The 19,244-nt window shown below is 34.4% G+C and overlaps 2 protein-coding genes across 7 annotated transcripts in view; one reads left to right on the top strand and one right to left on the bottom strand.

The window, feature by feature from the left end:
* The window catches only part of LOC134158493 (uncharacterized), a 494,286-nt gene that overhangs the window by 55,528 nt on the left and 419,514 nt on the right, over nucleotides 1-19,244 (top strand). The gene's annotated exons all lie outside the window — the stretch shown is intronic.
* The window catches only part of GRIK2 (glutamate ionotropic receptor kainate type subunit 2), a 405,127-nt gene that overhangs the window by 20,979 nt on the left and 364,904 nt on the right, over nucleotides 1-19,244 (bottom strand). For all 6 annotated transcript variants that reach the window (XM_062608486.1, XM_062608483.1, XM_062608485.1 and 3 more), the window contains one exon: nucleotides 14,770-14,995. In XM_062608486.1, the coding sequence (XP_062464470.1) occupies nucleotides 14,770-14,995 (226 nt within the window). The remainder of the gene's footprint in view (nucleotides 1-14,769; nucleotides 14,996-19,244) is intronic.

Genomic DNA, 19,244 nt, shown 5'->3' with positions numbered 1-19,244 from the left:
TTAACACTCACATGGACCACTAGAAATGAGTAACAGTCAGTAGGACTTACTAGAGCAGGCAGCCCCTCTGCAACATCTCTGATCTGTGCCCCTGGCAGGCAACACACCTCACTTGAGACTGCGTCAGGCTGATAAATGGGTGCCTCTGTGCCTTTCAAAGTAGAGTCCCCCTGCTACTATGACCCGCAAACAAAAAGTCAACAAAAAGTTTCAACAGAAGTCAAGCAACTGAAAAAAATCTTACCAGTCTGTGCATGGGTTAAGAGTGGGAGGGGAGAGACAGATGAGTATATAATCTTCCAATGAGTGCAGAGAAAGGGAAAAGTCCAGTGGAGAAATATCTGACTTTTTTTTCTTCTCTTTTTCTGGTTTCTACTGTTTTCATTTCTCTGTCAAATAATGAGTGATTCCCATGAAAAACTGGGACTGGAGGGCCTACAGAACACACTATACAGTGTTTGCTGATCCTGCTCTAGCTGCTGTTTGCAGGAATGAGAATTTCTGCCAGAAGAATCTTAAGACCTTCTGCTATAGATTACAGAGACCTTAGTGCCTTTCTATGATCCACAAACTCAATCAGGGGTGCAATATTTTCTATTTGCAGTTACCTGCTTATGAAAATTTAAAATAAAAATTAAATTTGGAAAAAATTCTATTGTTTGAAACATCTGCACAAAACTAATATAACAAAGTCTCAGAAATACTGCGGAATTTATGCATAGGTAAACTTCTGCCCTAGAGTCTCAGTATATAAAGATTTATGTACATAATGATATGTTTAATCATAAATTATGAACACATAAGCTTTTTATATTGAGACTTCACTGCATACAGATTACTATGTTGAAATCCTGCTGATCTGGCTGGTTTTGAAATTGCTTCCTACTAGATTACAATTTAGTAAAATCTCCTGTCTGGTTACTCTTAGGCTGTTTTACTCATTCCACCAAACACAAAAGGAGTTTGAGCATATTGGGACCTGTAGAACTGAATTTAACCCTAAGTAAATAAAAAGGAATAAAAGCATTCTGTTAACTCCATTAAGAAAAAAAATGAATGAGTAACTTTCTTGTCTCATCATGCCAGGTGCATTTTACCAAAAGAAATCACTATGAATTGTCTGATATTTTGAAATTTGGTGCCAATGAGACGTATTTGCATGTTACTTTTGGTTTCCTAGACAGAAAAATGCTTACTGAAAACTCCTACGCTACTTACATAGACTTTTGCAACTGTGACATTTTTATCTTGTTACTAAAACTCCAAAGGCTATTCTACTTAGCTTGCAACATTATTTCATACTCTGTATGCTTAGCTTAAGTGAAAAAGAAAGGTCATTTTAAATATACCACCATACTCAGAACCTTGGTACAAATTTAAGGTCATCAACAACTTCTTCTAGTACTGAAGTACTTATTGGGAGGAGAAAGCCACATCTAACAGGAAATATATTCCTTTAATATCTAGGTCTTGAAGCTGTATGCAAATATTTTGCATTCAACAAAGCAACCAATTCAATTTCTAGCTTTAGCAGTTGAAAGGAAGAAGTACCAAATTCAATGTGGGCCTCAACCCTCATGGTCCCATCAAGATTCACAGATTAAATGTTCTTCCACCAAATTGATTGCATGCTTAGTTAAATCATATATGAAAGCTTTGTTTGTTATATTGTTCTGTTACCTTTGACCATCAGTTACTATGATGAAGGTTTCCATTTTTCTCTACAAGACAAAATTTAGCTCAGGCCTTTGGAGTAGACATTCCTTGTTAGGGGATAACTGGTGATACAGTATGTGGGCTTCAGTTTCTCTTAAGTGTCATGCATACTGCAGTCATAGGCATAGCAGATATAAGATGGAAGGGATTTCATTTACAGATAACTGTGGAATAGATGTCTAGACTGTGAGGAACCGCCTGAAACTCCTTCCAGGAATCTGTAGTGTAGTCAGTGCTCAGCAATAGAGACTGACAGTCACAGTTATGATTCTTTCCAGGTCATGGAGTAACACCACTGCTATAGCTGGAGATTTGATGGATTAAAATTCTTTGGCAATCATACAAAGCAAGCAATACCCACAATAAAGAGAAGAGCAGCTAATCAAAAGAAAAAGGAAACTTGACACAGGAGCAGATCCTCTATTAACCCAAAACATGGATCTCAATTTAACTCCAAGTAAATAAACAAGGCCCATCAATAAATCATACTAATAATACTAAAAAAATTTTTAAAAAGCCACTGATCAAAAGATGTTCTCTTCAGCAAAATTAGCCACTTCAGTAAAAAGTAGCAATTGGTCAGGTATTTTTAAGAGTACAGAACAAACCTGAGATCCTTCCATTACAACAAGAGAGGGAATTTGATTCTAAATGTAGCTTTGTGATGTCAAGTGAACATTTTTCCTGTCTTTTAGCTCCGTGCCTCACATCTGATTTGTTGTTTCATATTTATGAAATGATAAGACATTACAGCATTTTCACCTCTAAGGTACATATGAATTAATAGCAAAGCGCCCCAGACACACAGAGTTCAAACACACTTCTCCAAGTGAAAACAACTGCTGTATAAATAAACTTTGAGTGGACATTAATCTTTTAAATATAGAAAAGTTAAGCACCCAAGAGGTGAGTAATGTTTATATACATTTCTTATTAATTTGTGATTAATGCATTAAAATATGAGATAGATTTAAATATTAATAAAAACTATACCTCTTACTCTTCTACCATCTGTCCTTCTACTTCTGTAGTTCATGGACATTTAGACTTTTAGGTATGAAGAAATCTCTTTCAAAGTTCTTTAAATACTTCTCATGTTGGGGACAGTATCAGAAATAAATTATAAAGTAGCAGGTCTAATATAAGAAATACTTGCAACTGTAATTTAGGTGCATTCCATATACATTACATTTTCTATTCTTGTTTTTCTGATTAAAGACATAGCTCTGAATTTTACTGTTGTTTTCTAAAGGATGTATTGGATGAAATATTCATCAGGATGGGTTAACATTTCTGATGGGAAAAAAAATGTTTCCTGATTCCAATTGTTAACCCTGACACTTCATTCTATATCAAGATTACCATATTGTAATATTAGACATTGTAAATATTAAATATTCATTAAGCTACCATTTCTACAATGGAAAATCCTCAATAGATGTTGGCAGCAGTCTAAGCTACCCCATATCTAATTAAAACTGCAAACATTCAAAACAAAATCTAAAACAAAGCTGTTCACTATTCCTTTACATATATAGTCACCTTTGAGCAACATATTTTTAATCAGTATTTGTTCAAATGTAATCAAAACCCTCTCATAAGTGGTATATTCTCTAATTGTTTTCAGTTCTTCCCAGTCATAACAATTCCCAGCTCATGCTAATTTCTGGTCATTTCATTATACAACCATCATCTAAATGTTCATGTAGGTTTATAAATCTGAAATGTAACCAAGAGAGATCATGTAGCTGAGATTTATTTCATATTAAATTTCTCATAATTTTCCAGATATAAGTATGCAGCATAACTGATATCAAAATTAAATGAATACAAGGCAGATTTAGGACTACAATAGCCATTCATGTGTTCATAAGTACTTCTGATTTTAGATCTGGGAAGGGTACAACCTTGAATATGTTAATTTGTAACTAGCTTAGGACGTATCAATCCTCTATGCTGAGTAAATTACAAAAATGTATGTATAATGAGTGTCTATAATTAATAAGATACAATGATAACAGATTTAATAGTTAATATACTGTATTTTCCTCTATTTGTTTTTGTAGTACCACAATAACTTGAACAGAATGAAGAAGGCTTTTCTTTTTTACTACATTAAATAATTCATTATTACATTGTTGCATTAGACATGAATATTCTATTCCCTTTTTCAATTTCTTTTTTTTTAACATAGTTTAGTTTTATTAGCCGCTCCTTAGACTATCATTGTAAACAGCTCTAAATCATGGCTGTTAAGACAGATTAAATACTGAATTCAAACAAATTAAAGTTAGTAACATTTTTCCCAGACTCTTTGTTCACTGCAACATACAGACAGTTTTAAAAGATCATAAGACACTATAATGTTTCTACCTGTGTTGTCATGTGCAGGGGCAGAACAGGAAGATACTGCTGTTGAAAGCTGTACTGAGAAAATCAGTGATAGCATTTTTACCACAGCTAAAAGTATTTCATCCTTATACAGTGCCTTTTAAAAAAACAAACAAAAAAAATTTCTTGTAAACCTGCAACACTCACATACAAATGGCTTGCAAGTACAGCCTCCTTTGTGGAACATAGTTGTCTAGTATTGTCCAGCAATAAATAGCTGAATTAAGGAAGTCTGACAAAATGCTACATGAAGTTCTGCTATACATAAAGATTTTGGGCAGGCAGACAAGAGTATGTTGAAAGACAACAAAAGTGTAAAGTCATAACAAAAGTGTCCAGACATGAAAATCCAGTTCATCCTTTTGCAGAATATCCCACCCCCCTGCTAAGCTATAAGGGAAATTCTGCAAACAATTAATTAATTTTTTTTGTTTGTTTTTTGCCATTAGCGCTTTCCTTGTGAGTGAGGTATGAAGTGGCCTTGGGTACATATAACTACAATGCCATCTTAAATAGGGGCAATTTTCACTTAAATTACTAAAAAAATAATTAATTAAGCCTTTAGAGTTGTCATAATTCCTACAAAGTCTCACATCTCATTTATAAGTGATAATAGGTTTCATCTGATACTGTACTAATAAGTGATGTTCCATATATTTCTAATCTGAATAAGAGCAGCTGACAGTTTTTTTGTGCAGATTTCTGTTCCCCAGTTTGATTTACAAGGTTAAAGTGATTACAGGGGGAAAGCATTTGGTTCTTGGTTGATCTTTGTGAAAAGAAGTCATCAACTAAATATGTGCATCATATATATAGTGAGAATATGAAGCTCAACTATTCAAAGAGTGCTTAAAACCACTGGATTTCAGTGTTTCACTTACTGTGCTATTTTTCTATAAAGCATCATGACAGATTCAAAGCCATGGTGTCTTTTCATTTATACTAGCCAACTTAGACAATTCTGTCCTCAGCAGTGGGAATGGATGAAATACCAAGAATTCAGACTTATGAAGAGCTTTCAGAATGTTGAGTTTTTTTTCCTATTACAAGGGAATCACTTAGGTGCAGAAAATGAAACTAGGTAGGCTCAAACCAAAAGATGACCAGTAGCTTCTATTTATCCCTTTTGGATGCTAATTCAAATCACAGTTCAGAGAGAAGGGTCATGATTCTGTAGTTACAAAATCTGAAGTAGTTTCATCACAGAACTGTTGCAGTTTAGTACAGTGAAAGGCAGAACTTCGGAAGTATCCTCTGAAGACAGTCTAGACCACTCCACCTGCCCAAGCTACAGCATGTTGTCAGGGCATGTTGTTTAGTAAGATTCAGAATATCTTCAAGGATGGAGACTCCACACAATCCCTGGGCAACCTGTTGTAGTGTTTGATCAACATTACTGTAGTGTTTTTGTGTGTGTTTCTTTCTTCTCACATTCATATGATAATTATTTCAGTTTGTGCCCTATGCCTCTTGTCTAGTCACTTGGTGCCAGTGAAAAACTTCTCTGTCTTCATTATTTTCCCTCATCAGGTACTTATACACAATGCTTAAATACCCCCTGAGCTCCCTGGTGTCTTTTCCTCAGGCTGAAAACTCTCAGCTCTGTCAGTCTCTCCTGTAACCTTCAGAAAGGCTGTGGTCAGTTTGCTTCAAATTGTTACATGTCTCTCAGAAGAACCTTAAAGCATTGAAATTAAACTCCAGAACATTGGGTGAAGGTTGATGCTTAGTCAGCAAGCCTAGGTTGCTGGGAAATGAGATCCTACTTCAAATAGGCATTGAAAAAGGAATATTTAGCCAGGAAAAGCAAGACACAAAAAATAAATAGCTGATGTTAATGTTTTTTCAGATCAAGAATGCCTAAACCCTTGTAAACACTATGTGCTGGTATGCAATACACTAGTTTGTTTCTAATTAGAGGCAGCATTTTCAGGACGAAGACATTTTATAGATGCAGATGAGTCTTTGACAATGCAATACCTAACATCAACACTGAAGTTTTAATAATGTCTTTGCTTCAGTTACATATGTTCAGTAAAATCCTACTAGAAACTGCTTCTCTAAAGAAGAGTCCGCTTGTAACAGCTACCTGGCAATTTTTTATTGATATAAAGCTCAGCCTTTTAGAATGCCTCTCAGTGTTTCAATATGCTCATACTTCTGAGGGAACTATAAAAAACAGCTCTTTCATCAAAATGTTAGCTACACATTCTTACATTTCAGCAACAATAAATTAACTGCTCAAGCAGTTGAAATTCTCAAATTAGTTTCGATACATGGTTTGACCTGCATAAAAAGAAATAATTTGTACCTCTTTTTTTGTGCATTATGTTCAGCTAATAAAGACAAATGTTTTAATTTGTTTAGTTACAGAAGAACTGAAGCTCAGCACTTTTATTCATGTATAAGTGATTAATATTACAGTTCAAATTCTATGAAGGATTACAGATTAAGTGCAGGCAAGCAGAAGAAAAAGGTCTCCTGTGTTGGTACGTGGTTTCCTATTTATTCCTATAGAGACAGATCTCTTCATGTCTCATCTCCAAAGACTGTTAAAAATGCCCATATTTTGTAATTTGTATGGTCACGGTGTAATAAGTAGCTTCAAGAGAACTAGGCTTTATTTAAAAATAAAACCAAATGATTGCTTAGAAATGTTTGGTTTAATTATTAATTTTTGTGGTGCTTTAGATTTTGAAAACTATAGGCAGATGACAATGTTTATACTTAGTACCGATGTTCAGAATGTAAAAATTGTACAGTGTTCATTACACTTATTATTTGAAATTAAGTCAGAATGTATAATAATATATATATAAACACATATGCACATTTTCTAAGTAGACAGAGTGTTTGACTATAAGATGGACTTTCTTCTCCAGAAGCAATACTTTACGACAGATTAAGTACTGCTCATATATCCTCAGTGTCCCATGCAATATAAACAGGACATAGCTGCAGAAATCTCGACAATTATTAAATTGAAAGAAACTCTTGATTGTTCAGTTTATTATTTTACAGAGGAAATGCATGAATACATTTTAATCAGTGCGAATTTTAAATTTCTGAATTGTTCAGTATTTTCAGATATGTAGAATTTAGTTTCAGTTAACCAATTGTATTGTTAACAGTTCTGGGGACTAATTTGCCTGTTATTCATTTTAATTTTAGAACTGCCTGCTTTTTGAAGGAGAAAATTAATAGAATGTATAAACAATGACATCCCGAGTACTAGAAGAGAGAAGTGAAGTGAAGTGAGGGGAGGGGAGGGGAGGGGAGGAGAGGAGAGGGGAGGGGAGGGGAGGGGAGGGGAGGAGAGGAGAAGGGAGGAGAGGAGAGGAGAGGAGAGGAGAGGAGAGGAGAGGAGAGGAGAGGAGAGGAGAGGAGAGGAGAGGAGAGGAGAGGAGAGGAGAGGAGAGGAGAGGAGAGGAGAGGAGAGGAGAGGAGAGGAGAGGAGAGGAGAGGAGAGGAGAGGAGAGGAGAGGAGAGGAGAGGAGAGGAGAGGAGAGGAGAGGAGAGGAGAGGAGAGGAGAGGAGAGGAGAGGAGAGGAGAGGAGAGGAGAGGAGAGGAGAGGAGAGGTGTTTTCAGGCACTCCTCTTAGAACATGCCTTCCATCCCTTTTGCTAGCTTTGTTACCCTCCTCTGGACACATTCAAGTGCCTTAACATGTTTCTTAAACTGGGGACCAAACTCATTATCATATTATACTCATTTGTATCATAATCCTACTCCCTTGCAAAGAATCTACAACTGTGGGATAACCATAATATACATTCTCATTCAATCAGAGCTTAAAGAATAGACTGCCTCTACTTTGGGGGTGGCTATAACGTCAACTAAGGTCAACTATACCTTCAATTTTGAGATTCATTTATAGGTAATTGCTGGAACAGAAATGGAAGACTTAATATTCATACTTCAATCTCTATTAAGTTGGACTTCATTTTACCACAGTTATAGGTAGCACCTAGATCAGGAAAAAATTAAGCACTGCTATGTTCTAATCATGTATTAACAAATTGCTTTACTAGAAAACATTCAGGCATTTGTTTAAAATATTAATTTGAGTGAAGTTCATGTTCTAAATGTAGAAATTGTTTAAGAAAAAAAGTTAATTCAGACATGCAGCTGTAGAATTCAAGGCTTTGTCAATGCTAGAGAAACCTTTTGAGGTAATATCCTACACATCTGTAGGATGAGGAAATATTATTTTTACACTTACAAGGTTTTTACTCCAATTTTATCTACTTTTGATTTCACAGAAAAGCTCAAAAATAAATTAAATTTTAGATGATTACAGAACTAGGCTGCAAATCTCTGCCTGGTATGATAAATTGACTATTTTGAGATTTTTTTTCACTTTATAATACATATTTAGGAAATAAGAGTAATTTTTTGTTTGTATTATTACTACATCAGTTAAAAGCTTTTATTCTTAAGTAATTTGTATTTCCCACTGTGCCTCCATTGAAAATTTTCTGTATTTGGAAACATACATTTAAATAAAAGTGTCAGGTAAAGAAATCTTTTGTAAAATATCTGTATAAAGAATATGGTCAGATCAGTTTAAAAAATTCAGTATTAAAAAAAAAGTTTAATGTAACTATTTCTAGGCCATTCCGTAGACACCAAATAGGTAATAAAAATTACCTGAATTTATACAAAGTTATTGGATACAACATAGCAATTAAATGTTATACTTTTGCTGATTAAACTATTGGTTTAAATTCTATTTGAATTCAGCAGCCTATCACTTGTGTAGGAAGAACAGTATTATATCACATTTATTAATGGCTTAGATATATGTAAATAATTCATGAAGTCATATTCTTAGAGAAGATATGAAATAGAAGATCATAAATTATTCCCTGAATGCCTTTTTTCCTGCAGTGAAATCTTTGAGTGGAGTGTGAAATACTCTTTCTACATTCTATGTCTGATGAAATTATATGAATATTACTGTCCTCAAAATATGTGTACTCCAAATAACATTTTAATTACATACTACACAGTTGACTGAAATGAAAAAAAAAAAAAAAGGAAAACCAATCTCACTCTTAGCTGTGATTAGCTAAATAGAAAAGATTTTAATGCCTAAATGAAAAAAATATGTGAAGATGAACTACATTGCATAAAAGTATAAAAATAAATTTTTATGTGTGAGTCATCTGCACATTACATTAGATGGCCAGATTTTTTGGGAGTCATAGATGAGTGTATAAAATTTGGAGGATCTTAAAGAGCAATGTACTGTGAACAATGCATTTTTTCTCTAAGACATAAAAATGTAAACAAAACCATTTTACTTGATATTTCATTAGAATTTACACAAGAGAGAACTTCACTAAAAATGACACCTCTGAATCAACAGAGCCTAGAAGTTTTGTTTTATCCTTTAAACTTAACTGAGTACACTTCTATCTGGGGCCTGCTGCCAATACACCTCTGCTACAAGGCTGTCTATTTTATTCATATAGTTTTCTTTATGCACAGGAGGTATAACTTGTTTGCATCACAGTAGCTGCCAGCTTTCTATGGTGAATATATAAATATACACTGTACAGATGTATTTATGTGCTTACCTGAATAGATTTTTATACCTGGATACTATTGCAAGTTATTACAGATTTGCATATGGGTAGTTCTGTAAGACTTGGCAATGAAATGTTGGTAGCTTTATCAGCTTGATATGCTGACCCCAAAATACACTGTTTAATTTCATTCATATTCTGAGAGCTGTATTTTATCCCTATGTGCACTGAAGAGTCTCTATGTAGTTGGGGGAGTGCACTTCTCTTTTTTTTAGCAGTTTTTAAGTTAACAGTTAACTAATAAAAATGTGAACCTCAAACTTTTTTCAGCATTTGTCAGGGCATCTTGATAGTCCATCAGTATGGAAAGATCAGGGATACAGTGAGATGCTCTAGTATGAAAAGTCATAGTTTGGTCACAGCTAGAGAAAATTCAATAAATTACTAAAAATGAAGAGACTCATGTAATATTCATCTCCCTATGTTCTGCAACTCAGTTATCATTAATATTAATAGCCCTTTTCTTTAGTAACTGCACAGGAAGAAAGGATAAAAAAAAATATGTCTTTCACCTTTTTTCATGCTGATTTTTACCTCACCATTATTAGATATTATCAGGAACATCAGTGCTATACAGTTAAACCTCCTTGTAATCTAATTCTGTAACTTTCCATAGCTCAACAATCACAGAGAAACAGCAGGGAAATGGTTATCTCTAATTTCGTATATGCACCAAATTTCTCAAACACCACTTTCTATTTTGTATTTCTTAAGAGTTAGAAGAAACATATGCAAATTTTTAGGTTTACTTACACCTATCATTTTTCATTCTCAAAATGTCAGAGGCATTACTTTGCATGAATCTCCACACATGCAGAGTTAGTTTGGCATACACAGGATAGTCCTGAGTTGCCACGTAAGTATAGACCACCTGAAAGGTGCATGTTCAGTAGATCTGCTCATATGGAATGGGTTTGACATACACACTTGTCAGCCATTTATGCCTCCAGGTTCAACATAGAACCAATTGGCAAAATCCAACAGAAAATCTGCCCAGCCAGAAGGAAAGGAGCCAGATGTCTTAACATGCTGAGGAGAAAACAGGAATATGGAAAAGAAATAAGAACCTGAAGACACCCCAGAGAGATGAAGATTTGCTTTTTTTCCAAGAGATGATTTAGAATGTTTCTTCTAATTGGAGAGTAAAAAGTAGCTTTGCAAACGATTCAGACCTTAATATAGAGTGTGTAGAAGCTAAACTTCTAACCTTTCGTGTGGGTCACTTCACTTTAACAAGGATGTTAATAAATACTCATTCTGGAAAATAGCATTTGTCACATAATATTACTGTGTTTTACAGTATATTGACCATAGGAAATTAATACTGGGTTTCTTTAGGGCATAAAATGTACATTGCTGGATAGACCAGGTTTTCGTGGGAAAAAACATTACAATTTATGTTTGATAAGACCATAAACCTGTGGAATAAACATTTAGGAAGTCCTTGCAATGGTAAATTTAACCCAACTGGGATTTATTCAAGAACAAACTCAATTTTAAACATTTTTATCATGCATAATGAAGAAATGGGGCATTTAAAACTACTGGAGGTGATAAGTAACACTCTAGAGTATCTATCCTTAAAACCCCAGAGTTTGTTCTCTCTCCTCCACTTCAAATTCACCATCTCTAGCACACTTTTCAGTTCTGTGGATGTTATCTGTGGCACATTAAATAAATTTAACAGCAAAGATATCACACAGAATGCTGCCTTGCACCTATTCCAACTAGGTATTACAAAATACATCAGTGTATTTTGTTATTTTAAAGGTTATTTTGTTATTTTAAACCCTGATACTACTTCATGCCAAAAAGTATGTTTCCAATTTCCTTACTCTAGTCTACATTTTAGCAATCTAAAGTTTGTTTAAGTAATTAATGATTTTAGTAGGATTAAAGTAATCATATAAACAGATTTTGTTTCTTCAGTGTGTTTGGAACAAGTTGATACCTATACACTGCCTGACCTGCTGTTTCTTTCTTCTCATCTTGTGCATCTGTCTCTTAATATAGAAAGCTTTCACATTGTGAACAAAGAGCTTTTACTGCAGTACTCTAAGCTGGTGCTATATTTGGGTGGTTGCATTTTCTAAGTGATTATCCTATCATAACCTACTCTGATAGCATGTTTTTCTGTTAGGAAATATTTTAGATCTTCTGCTTGCAGCTACTTAGACTCAAATTATGTTCTAACTAACCATTATTCTATTAGCCTTCAAAAGGAACAAAATACACTGCACCTAATTCCTTTGCTGCTATTCTCCAAATGTAACCGTATCCATCCTACTGTATTGAACATAATGCCTATAACAACTGTATTCTATAAATTTAATTTTACGTGCAAATATTTCTGAAACTTTAAGCCACTATTCCAGGAGACAAATTGGATATTTCGGTAAATTTGGGGAGATGACATCTATATCTTTCAGATACTGTGCCTTCAATACAAATAGTTCTGTACTGCTCTTCAGAGAGATGTGCTGCTTCCCAAATAGGCACAAGCAGTAACATGTGCTTTGTCTGTGAAACCATTACATTTCCAAGCACTTGACAAGTTACTCTAAGGATTATTAGCTCTAAAGAAGTATTACTCAATTGCTTGTCTAAAGAATTCTCCCATAATCATTAAATAATGATGAAATCTACTTCTGTTGTTTTAATTGTGTCATAAATTCTTTTAAAGATTCCAAAATTATTTTTTCTTGCAGAAATAAGATTAGCGATAATGCATGAGTTTATTTTCTATTATCCACTTCTCTGTAAGATTTTTTTAGCTTCAATAAAGCAATATATTTAACAGAAACTATTCTGACAGGCACTATGCTTCTTCACAAGGTTTTCTTTCCAGTGCATGTCTGAACTATGCATTATTTTAGTGGAGGCTACCCCTCTCTTTCCTCTAAGACTGTGCAGTTAATAGGATGCAAAACTTTTATAGATGTTATTTCTCTGGATAGCATTTTATAGATACTGATCAAAGCCAGGATTAATCTCTTATTCTTAGCTGTTCTGGGAAAGCTCCTGATGCTGTTTTATTATACCTTCATTTCTTCTGTGAAAACCTTACATTACACCTTACTTTAGGTTCTCTTACATTTTCTTTTACAAAGCGTTCATCTTTTTTTCAGATCTTATTTCAACTTCTCTTGCTAAGTTTAACACTGTTTCAACTCATGTTTTACCTCCTTTTGTGATCTCTGATTCCTGCAGGTATGTCTTCTATTTATTTGTTTCACCTTGGTTCAAGACAATTGTCAGCTCACAGATCCCCGTGTACATTATTATTCCTCTTGACTCAGAAATTTTTCATGACTTGAAAACTTTCAGATTAATAAAAGCTGAATTATAACTCTGAAAATATTATAAGTTAATGAAGAAATAGTGCATGTGTAATGCCTGTTCTAACTAAATAAGGTAGGGGACAAAGACCAAAAGATAGTTTACATACTTGTTTCCTTGCCACTTTACAACCAATACTTCTGTCTTTGAAGTCTTTTTCTGGCTTTATCATTGTTTTATATTTGTTTTCTCTGGTATTTATGATGCTTCTCTGATTCACAGAATACCAAAATAATTTGTAAAATAGCCTGGTCTCTCTGATTCCTATCACTTTGTCTCTTAGATTTCCAGGACATGCTTCAGATCTTTCAGAATTTTGCATGCAACTTATTCAAGGATTTTACACTGCCACTTCTATTTAATTTCCCCCATAATAAACCTAAACAGAAGGTGGGTTTCATCCTCAAAATAACAAAAGCTTTATATGTCAGAAAATAAGAGATGACAAAAGGAGCAGGAGGATTGAAGTCCAGTCCTTTCTAGCACTTATATGCCTATAGAACATGTTCAGCAATATAAGAAGCCACAATAGAACAGGATAGAAATATTCATATACAGATTGAAATTAGATTCCTAACAACTAAGTGTTGAAAGACAGAATGAATTTTTCAGATGTCTATTTCATGGAGAATTACTGAAAAAATGAAAATTATACAGATGTTGGTAAAGTTGCAGTAAATATTTACAACATACAGGGAAAGCTATATTTGATAATACTAGATACCTCTTTATCCAAGACATTCTATCAAAGTTGATTTCTTAATCTTCCATACCATGTGTTTGATTTAAAGTACTGGACACAATTTCCCCATACAATGATTTAGTGTCGATTATTAAAACAGACAAAATCAGTACCAAATGTAAGACCAATTTGCGAATAACATAAAATATATTCACATCAATCACAAAATGATAAATTCTTCTTAAAAATAGTGTTAAAATAAATATTTGTCTTGCAAAGAATTCAGCAGAATGGTCTTGCAATATTAAGTAAGATCATTGTGCATTACTGACAGAGTGTTTGTGTCACACCATTTTCTATTCCCATCTACTCTGAAATTTAAAGCCAGATTCTTAGCTCATGTCCTTAAAAAAAAATAATCACTGTAGTCAATGGGAACTCAGCACCTCAGTGCTTGCTGAGTTCCATCTTGTGGATTCTACCAGCCAAACTAATGTCTGTAGTTGGCTTCTCATCTTTCAATTAAAGTTTTGTACAACACCTGACCTGGAAAATATTTACAGGATTGGAATTGCTCTGCAAAACTATATTCCACAAGGTTAATTCAATATTTCTGTGGATTTGTACATGATATATAATGGAATCTTTCCTTCTCTGTTAAGAATCTCAGTGATCATCCCTCTCACTAGAGAAATATTATCCCCATTTACAGGAATTGTACTACTAGCACCTCATACTCTAAAGAGGGAGAGCTACATTTTAAAAACTTTTTAATAAAATACGGTGAAAAGTACTTTGTGCTGTTGTTGAACATATGGAAGACACCACTCAAGAGAAACAGTTACGAAAATGCCAATTTTTATAAAGTAATTATTTTTATAAGAACCATAAATATTGATAAGATACATAATACTTTCCCCAGGTGTGAAAAAGAGGACAAGAAAAAAACGTTAGCAATGTAGAGAAAGCAACAATGTGTTGAAGCTTTCAAGGCTACTGCAGCAACTAAGATTAATGAACAGAGCACAGACGGTTGGCATATCACCTACCCATGGGAGTTCCAACGCCATAACCTTTTGAGTCTATCAGGCCTCCAATCTGTGTTAGGTTACAGTTCCGCTGTGTGACAAACTCAATTGTTGTCGACTCCATTAAGAATGCATAATCAGAGGTAAGCACACGCTGGATGCCTTCTTCATTACTTTTGACAAGTACTGACTGCCTCCTGCTACTCATGAAGGCCCACATCTTGTCATAAGTGGAGATTTTGGATTTCTGAAAGACAAATATTAGATGCAACATGAGTAAGAATAATATGCTTATAAGAGTGAAAGCAAATACTCAGTTTGGTCATTGCTCTCTTATTGTATTTTACTACGTCAGATTTCACTAAGGTTTTCTTTTAAGAGTACTTGTGCATTTAATATAATCTGTATCTCTCATTTTGTTTGTGTAAATCAAAGCATCTGGAGAGATGGTCAAGAAAATGTGCAATATCTGCTGTTTATCTCTTTTTTACTGTTGATAGGATTTTATGTAGGATGAAGACCTACGATTATTTGAAGTCAGTATAAAACTGTTAAGTATTTAATTGTAGCCATCAACAATGTTGGTAAGTGTTATAGGAGACTCTGTGGATTCTGGCACATTTGAAATCTTCACTCTTACTTCAATCACTCAGGTACTCCTGAGCAATTCTGAAAACCTACACACTGTGGCAACCTGAAGTAATTAAAGCATTTACAGATGGCAGTTTATGAAGAAAACTGCTGTGAGGGAGAGGGCAGCAGAGAGAGTATCACAGTCTGGTCACACTAATTCTAGCTTGCCATTCAGAAACCGGCTACTAAAAGTCCTAAAAATAAACGTGTGTTTTGTGCTTTAATATTCCCAGAATGCAAAGAACTGTTCTGATAGGAAGAGAGAGGCAGTGGTTTGGGACAAAAAAGACAACAGTTAAGCACAAAGTCATTCTGAGCATCTGCAAAGGAGTCGCTTCATTTTTTCACCTCAGCACCTCAGCTTCTTTAAAAAAAGATATTACCTTCCCTCATCTTTCCAAAACACAGTGCTTAAGAGATCATAACCACTGGATAAACTGAAAGTATTAGAAGTCCTAAACATTCTATATTACATTTGCCCCTTTGTTTCATAATGATTCAAACTCAAGATATATCAGAAAATGTTTGGTGATGTTAAATCATGCCTAGTAAATGAAATGTAGAAATAAAGCATAAGAACTAGTGTAATCTAACTTTTTAAGGAGTCTTTAATTTTTTAATGCCAGCCTTAAACATAACTCTGCCATCAGCTCTGGTGGAGATGCTAAACTTCAGATTGACACTACAAATCTTTCTGAAGTTCAGCTGATTGGCAGCCATAAATTCTGCGCAGAGGAAAATTAGCAGTGTATGTGGAATAAAATGAACATTTTTTTTAGAAAAAAAGATGACTTTGTCCCCCCATTGTGATACAATCTAAGTTATTTCACTCTCTCTGGGAAGTTAGCAAATCAAGCATTTGAACTAACTAGGGTCAATGCTAACAGAATTGAAGACCTTTAGGACTCCACATGAACACATTGTTACTGTACTGAATATAGTCTGCGGCTGATGAAACAAGATTTTAGTAACAATGAAAGGGGAAATCATTCTTCTTCAGCATATAGTGTGAATGCATAGAATAGAGAAGACCAAACAGATATGCTTTCTCCGCACAGGATTTGTTTTGTAAATCATGTAATTCCTGCTAACATTTAATACTGCACTGTAGCATAAGAGATTTTAAGCAATGGACATCAGCTCTGTAGAAATCTACACTGCTGTGCAATACAGAAAGGGTGAAAAATTAATGGTTTTCAATATTTGAAAAATTTTACCAATAACATACATTAATTCTTTTGACACATAATCTACAACCCAATAAAAAAGAAAACATTTTAGCCATTATAAATAATGAGCAATATGAAAAAATTGGCAGAGAAAACAATTTTAGGAAATTGTTAGATATGGGAAATTCAGGTTGGATACAAGGAAGAAGTTCTTTACTGTGAGGGTGGTGAGGCACTGGGACAGGTTGCCCAAAGACGTGCTAAATGCTCCATCCCTGGCAGTGTTCAAGGCCAGGCTGGAGAGAGTCTTGGGTGACATGGTCTAGTGTGAGGCATCCCTGCCCACGGCAGGGGGTGGGAAGGGTGGAACTGGATGATCTTAAGGTGCTTTCCAACCCTAACCATTCTATGATTCCATGATTCTATTATTCTGTGATTCTATGTTAGATACACATTGCTGATAGATGTTGAGGAAAGAAAAAAAAAAAAGAAAAAGCCAAACGAACTATAATATAAAATAAAGAATGAACTACAATATAGTTCAGATTACATTCAAAACCAGAAACTGCATTTCTATATTTCTGTTGAAAAAGAAAATAAATTCCAGGTTGAAAACACGTTAGCAAGGGGAATGCTTGCTCTCTACTGAAGCATTAGGGCATGCAAAAATATACTATATCCTCAAAAGGACAGAGTGCTCATATTACAATGGCTGAATTAGCCAGTATGAAGCCACAGCTACTGCTGAAAAGGAGGGAAAAACGGTCAACATCAAAATCAGAGAAAGAACCTTCACAGGATATCTTGCTTACTGGAATTACTAAAACAACAAAAAAGTAAAAAAGTCTACATATGATTAGTAAGACTGTAGAAGACAACACAGAAACTCAAACATCAGTGTACATGGCTCACACCTGTGAAGCTAACAAGTGCATAGTGATGTCTTTCCTCATACGGGCAGAATGATACAATATCTTTGCAGTGCTTTCTTCCATTAAAACTTACAAGTCAGAACTAAAATGAGGTGAAGGAAAACAGCCCATCTACTTGTGAACCTTGTATTCTACCATTTAGGAATTCTTACTAAAAAAAAAGTGTATAGTACATGTTCTGGGATTTATTTTACATACAACAGAGGATTTTTTATCAAAAAAGAAAACAAAAAAACAAAAAACCAGCATTTGATCATTTGATTCAGGAAAATAGAACCACAAGTGGTTTTCCTCTGTGTTTGGCAAGCTATTCAGCAGAGAAACGTGACTAAAATCAAGAAGCCAGAACAATCAAAGCATCAGAAGCCCATTTGACATTGAACTAAAGAGTCTGACACTTCAATATGTACATATTTTTTTTCTTTTGGCCAGGATTATGTCATTCATACAGATAGAAGCAGATGCTGCAATTTACATTATGTTTTCATCTTCTTTCACTGTGTGCAAATCAGTCTGGTTAATCAACTTATATAGCCCATCAATTAAGTGTATTATTTTATCTGTGTTATTTTACCATGTTGTTTTATTTAACTGGTAATCAGTCTGCAAATCCAGCCTAAATTGAAATTTACCAGAAATTACATCTGTATAAGATTAACTTGTGGTGACATGATTTATCATGTTTGTGTTCCCGCAGTAATGCAGAAGACAGTGCAAAGAAGTAAGAAAACTTCCTATGCTTTTCCACATTTAAATTTGACTGGAATTAAAAAAACAAACAAACAACAACAACAAAAAAAACCAAAAATACAAACAAAAAAAAAAACAAACAACCAACCCACAAAGAACACAAAAAAACTAAAAGGGAAAAGAAATGAAAAGGCTAAAGAAATGAAGAAACTTCCCTATGTGGTGCACAAAACAGAAGCTCTCACAATGACATGCAGAGGATACTGTCAGTGACATACTCAGCATTCATAAATTAAATATCATTGGAAAATAACTGTGCATGTCAGCGATCACAAAAGGAAGCATTGCAAAGGCTCTAAATTAGTATAATGATATGACTAAATCTGAGACTGGAAACTGAAAGAATTGTTGTTAGCAGTGTGTTGCAACTCTGTTGCAAAGAACTGGCTAGCAAAAACAAATATCTGGGTAGCACGGCCCTGGACCATAAGGTTAGAAAAACATCAGCATGTTGAATGAATGCCAGAATAAACAAGGATCAACGGACAGGGAAGCAGATCTCATGATACGAGACAAGAGTGGATAAATGCGCAGTAAAAATGTGCCAGACAAATTCTTGGCATTTTTCTACAAAGAAAAAACACACATCCATCAATGGAGATTTTTATTGCAGTGATAGCATTCAAATTCTTTCCTGGCTTATAAAAGCACTTGAGTGTCACGGCCCAGCTTTGCTTTCACTCATACAACAGTTAAACTCACATGAGGGTGTAGTGACAAAGGTAATTTAAGGTAATTGATTAAATTCGGGAAAAAAAAAACAAACAAGTAAAACAAAAAGAAAAATCAGAAGCCCAGTTGTTATATATTCTATGAAAGCATTCTTCACCACACAGGAATTAAACAATGACAATCGCTATGTTACATCCCCTTCCAGAGTCAAGACTCCCAATGTGATTTCATTATTTTCCATTTATGACACTCCCTACAACAGATATGTGGCTTCTGTTGTCTTGAGCAATGCATTCTTAGTGGACAAAAGCCACTTTTCTTGAAGTTGCTAGATTTGTGG

This window comes from Pezoporus occidentalis, unplaced genomic scaffold (assembly GCF_034315485.1).
Source record: "Pezoporus occidentalis ecotype Australia unplaced genomic scaffold, CSIRO_AGI_Poc_V1 ctg13, whole genome shotgun sequence".
NCBI classification, from domain to species: domain Eukaryota; kingdom Metazoa; phylum Chordata; class Aves; order Psittaciformes; family Psittacidae; genus Pezoporus; species Pezoporus occidentalis.
This window is presented reverse-complemented; position numbering and strand designations above follow the sequence as displayed.